The sequence below is a fragment of the Palaemon carinicauda genome, chromosome 34, assembly GCF_036898095.1.
Source record: "Palaemon carinicauda isolate YSFRI2023 chromosome 34, ASM3689809v2, whole genome shotgun sequence".
NCBI lineage: Eukaryota > Metazoa > Arthropoda > Malacostraca > Decapoda > Palaemonidae > Palaemon > Palaemon carinicauda.
Window position 1 is genome coordinate 76,753,161 of NC_090758.1, and position 5,000 is coordinate 76,758,160.

A 5,000-nucleotide genomic window follows, 5' to 3' on the forward strand; every position below is an offset into this window, starting at 1 on the left:
AAATTATAAAAAGTCTTAATACTTTTTTTATTACTCTAAATATCGGTGTATTTTCACCTGTATAAAATCAATGTATTATTATATGTGCCTGTATAACACGATATACATATGTGATAATATACACCTATGCAGTAATATTTAATTGTATAACATTAAAATCATATTTACCTGTATAATGATATACACCTGTACAATACAATCTACTAATAAACCTATATAATTCTATTCCCCTATACAATATCATCATCATCATCTCCTCCTACGCCTATTGACGCAAAAGGGCCCTTGGTTAGATTTCGCCAGTCGTCTCTATCTTGAGCTTTTAAATCAATACTTCTCATTCATCATCTCCTACTTCATAGTCCTCAGCCACGTAGGCTTGGGGTCTTCCAACTCTTCTAGTACCTTGTGGAGCCTAACTGAATTATAGTACGAAGAGCATGCCCAAACCATCTCCATCTACCCCTCACCTTGATCTCATTAACGTATAGCATTCGAGTAATCTCTCTTATAGTTTCATTTCGAATCCTGTCCTGCCATTTAACTCCCAATATCCTTCTGAGGTTTTTTTTTTTCTCAAATCTACTAAATCTATTGGAGATTGTTTCATCATACCATGACTCGTGTCCATAAAGTAATAGCGATATAATTGCATAATTAATATTTACCTGTACAATGATATATACTCTCTCGCTTGAGGGTACACTCGGGCACACCTATTCTATCTAATTTCTTTTCCTCTTGTTTTGTTAAAGTTTTTTTATAGGTATATATAGGGAAATATTTATTTCAATGTTGTTACTGTTCTTAACATATTTTATTTTTCCTTGTTTCCTTTCCTTCCTAGGGTATTTTCCCTGTTGGGGCCCCTGGGCTTATACCATTCTGCTTTTCCCAACTAGGGTTGTAGCTTAGCAAATAATGATAATAATAATAATGATAATAATGATAATAATAATAATAATAATAATAATAATGATAATAATAATAATAAAAAAATAACAATAATAATAATGATAATAATAATAATATTTATAATAATGATAATAATAATAATAATAATAATAATAATAATGTAATAATAATAATAATGATAATAAAAATAATAATAATAATAATAATAATGATAATAATAATAATATTATTATTACTATCCAAGCTACAACCCTAATTGGAAAAGCAAGATGCTATAAGCCCAGGGGCTCCAACAGGGAAAAATAGCCCAGTGAGGAAAGGAAATAAGGAAATAAATAAATGAAGAGAACAAATTAACAATAAATCATTCTAAAATAAGTAACAACGTCAAAACAGAAATAATAATAATGATGATAATAATAATAATAATAATAATAATAATAATAATAAAAATAATGATAATAATAATAATTAATAACAATAATAATTATAATAATAAGAGATACCTATACACCATTTACCTGTCGAATCATCGCCGCGAAGCCCTTGAAAGCCTGGACGTGATGGTACCGGAAGCCGACAGCCGATCGGAGTGGGGCGGCCTATAGACCCCCGGCCGAGCCTCGACCCTCTCCAATTCGTCCCCCGCTGAGGTCAAGATCCGCCACCATCTGCAGGATCTCCCGATCCTTCTTACTCATGGAATCCTCCCCGATCCCTGCCAGGGAACCGTAAGACCGGGATCTGTGCTCCTCCCGGATGCTGTAGGAGAAGGCCCTCTCGTTCAGGTGCCCCTTGCGACCGTAGATGTCCTCGTCTAACTCCTTCTTCCCGCCGGAGGATTTTCTTCTTCTTCTTGTGCTTGGGCCGGCCCGTCGTGGCGTACTGCTGCATCAGGTATTGCTCGTGGGGGAAGTGGCCTGGTTGGTAGGAGGGCCGTTGGGCTTAAGGGGCGAGATGAGGGCATGTATATTGGTTCTTCTAGCACTCTGGAAGGCGGACGACGCCCTGGCCCTGGGGGCATCATGGGGCCGTAGGGCCCCATGGGCCCTACTTGAGGTGGGGGCATCATGGCATGTGGAGGAGGGGGAGGTGGACCGGGGGGTCCCATCATCTGTAAATGTGGTGGATGTGGTGGACCGTGAATTGGCATCAGATGTGGTGGAGGGGGCATTGGGCCCATAGGCGGGGCCATAGGGCCGTGGAAGGCTGCCGGAGGAGGCCCTGGTGGTCCTGGGTGATTATGAGGCCCCGGTGGGCCGTGGGGATTCTGGCCGGGCCCCATAGGAGGGCCTTGGATCATCATGAAAGGAGGGGGGCCTCGCATGCCCTTGCTCTTCCTCTCCGACAAACTGCTGCTTCCCTGGATCACGCCCTTGGGGAACTTGCCGCCCTTCCCCTTCGGAGGGGAGCCGTGCCCATTCATGTGTCGAGGGAGACTCCCATTGGCGTATCTCATGCCGCCGTTGGCGCCGTTCATCAGACTGACGGGTCTCATTGGGACCCCTCCTCCGTTGGTGATCCTACTCATCTCGTCGTCGTCCCTACGTCCTTTCCCCTTCAGGAGCCTCTTGCCCTTCTTCTCCTCGGGCTCCGGAGGCGGAGGAGGAGGCGCTACGGAGGGCATGATCATCTGGCGGGGTCTGGTAGGGCGCCTCCCTCCTGTCGTTCCGTAGAGGGAGGACGTCGAGCGAGCAGATCGGAGAGTCCCCGAGGAATAGTCCGAGTAGATGAGCTCAGCTTCCGTCTTGTGGGCCCTGCCCACACCTTGTGGTTCTCGTCTCCGTTGTAGATGGAGATCTCGTCCCAGGGGAGTCCTGCGAAGTGGGAGAGGCAGGGACATCTCCCGTGGGAGACGAGCCGATCGAAGCTGGGATGATCTCCGAGGCGGAGCTGCTAAAATCCTCGATTTCAATCACCCTTTCTTCGGTGGCACGCCCTCCGTAGACGGAGCCATACTGGCTGTTCGTGGTCCCGTTGCCACCGCCCCCGCCACCGCCCTCCAGGCTGCGGGCGTACATCGAGTCGGCGTAGGCGTGGAAGCAGCACCTGACGAGGGCGTTGGCCGGAGTCTCTCTCTTGCAGATGAAAGCGTGGCATTCTAACACCTTGATCCCCGTCGTGCGTCTCATGATGCAAGCGAACAGGGGCGGGTGGTTGATGTTGGGGTTTCGGGCGAAGGGCGAATCCAGGGGCAGGAACCTGGGCACGGTGGCCCCCTCCCCACCCCCGGCCACCACGACGTACCTCACAGCCGCGCAGTAATGGAGGCTTTCGATGGGGAAAAACCGCGTACTTTCTTCTGATTTTCGTCCACGTTCTCCAGAAGTAGGCCGTTGGACCAGACGGAGAGCCAGGAATCTATGCCGCGGGCGCTGACGGCGCCCTCGGCCGGGTACAGCTCCCTCAGGGGTTCCTGGATGCCCTGCAGGCCGTCCTTCGTCACCTGGGGCACGGAGGAGCCCAGGTACAGCACCCTGCAGCGGCAAATGGGCGTGGGATCAGCGCCTCCTCGGCGTGCCATCTTCATGGTGACTTCGATGCGCTACAAGAACCTATCCTTAACAATCAACTGATCTCACAAGTAACCTGGCGTCACAGCGCGAATGGTCATTGACGCGAATACAGTCTGTTTATAGCGTCCGAAAGATATTTAAATCACTGCAACCACGTAACGTATAAAGGGGCTTTTATAAGCCTTTGTTACACATTACACTAAGTTGAGACTAATTCTCTCGGGTTTCCATTCAGTTTTGTGTCGATTTAAGAAAATAAATATATTATAAAAGCGACTTAAAAAACACAACGGGAGCAGAGCGCTGTACAGCGCTTCCTCTCCAGAAGGCTGCGCTCACAAGACTGTCTTCAAGAAGAGAGAGAGAGAGAGAGAGAGAGAGAGAGAGAGGAGAGAGAGAGAGAGAGAGAGAGAGACTCACAGAAAGGGGGAGGGGCGGAGGAGGAGAGGCAGGTCCAGATGGACAGCACATATACGTACATACACACACACACACACTTTCAGAGCTCAGGTATGCGAGTCCCAACTGCGCATGCCTGGCTCCTTCCCACAACCGTTCTCGCAACACACACAAACATACACATATACTTCCCTCCAGGATGAAGGGGGAGGGAGAGGGGAGGAGAGGGGGGGGTTTGATGTGAGGGGGAGAAGAGGGAGAAGAGAGGCAGTGAGTCGAAGCCTTCCCTCTTCAAGAAACTGGGTTATCGACGGCATTATTCGACTTCAGCGGTCTCTTCTGAAACAAACGAACGCCGCACACACGTAAGGTGACCTATCACGCTGTGTGAGAATGTGATCGAATGGCGAAATTTATTTTCTACCCATTTATTTTTTTATTATTTTGGTTATTTCTAAGGCTTTTATTAAGTATTTCGTATTTTTATAAATATCTAAATTTTTTTTTATTATTTTGGTTATTTCAAAGTCTTTTTATTAAGTATTTCGTATTTTTATAAATATCTAAAGTTTGGTTCATATATGAAATGTCTCTTTTATAATTTACAGTTGTATTTTAGACTTAGTATTTTTATTACAACTTTGATTTGTGATCGAATGGCGAAATTTATTTTCTACCCATTTATTTTTTTATTATTTTGGTTATTTCAAAGTCTTTTATTAATAATTTCGTATTTTTATATATACATAGAGTTTGGTTCATATATGAAATGTCTTTTTTTATTATTTACAGTTGTATTTTATTAGTATTTTTATTACAACTTTGATTTATTCCATTTTAACAGAGTTTAACTTTCACCTCTGACATATTTCAACTGATTTTAATTTAGCGACCAATGTCTTATTGAAAATAAATATCGCGAATTTAACAACTGCAAAAATAAGCCCTTTCCTACCAATGGGTCTGGAATAGCCGTCCTCTAGCCCGTGGTGCTGGAGCTTCCAGAATTCTACAAAGGCTCTGATAGCTTATAAATATCCCCGCCTATCAGTCTGTTGGATAGGTGTTCGAGACCTGCTCAAGATGGAGGGCTTTTAATAGTATCTCTGGGGTTTGAAGGAGCCTGTAGCTACCTACTGAGTTATCAGCAGCCATTGCCTTGCCCTCCCT

At 45.1% G+C, this 5,000-nt stretch overlaps 1 protein-coding gene across 1 annotated transcript; it reads right to left on the reverse strand.

Moving 5' to 3' along the window:
* Nucleotides 1-1,438: 1,438 nt before the first annotated feature.
* Nucleotides 1,439-3,575, reverse strand: LOC137626478 (SR-related and CTD-associated factor 4). The gene is given in 7 exon segments (XM_068357496.1): nt 1,439-1,561; nt 1,563-1,754; nt 1,756-1,848; nt 1,850-2,667; nt 2,670-2,723; nt 2,726-3,211; nt 3,214-3,575. Coding segments are annotated over 7 exon segments (1,992 nt in total). The 5' UTR covers nt 3,446-3,575; the 3' UTR covers nt 1,439-1,444.
* Between the last annotated feature and the right edge of the window lie 1,425 nt (nt 3,576-5,000).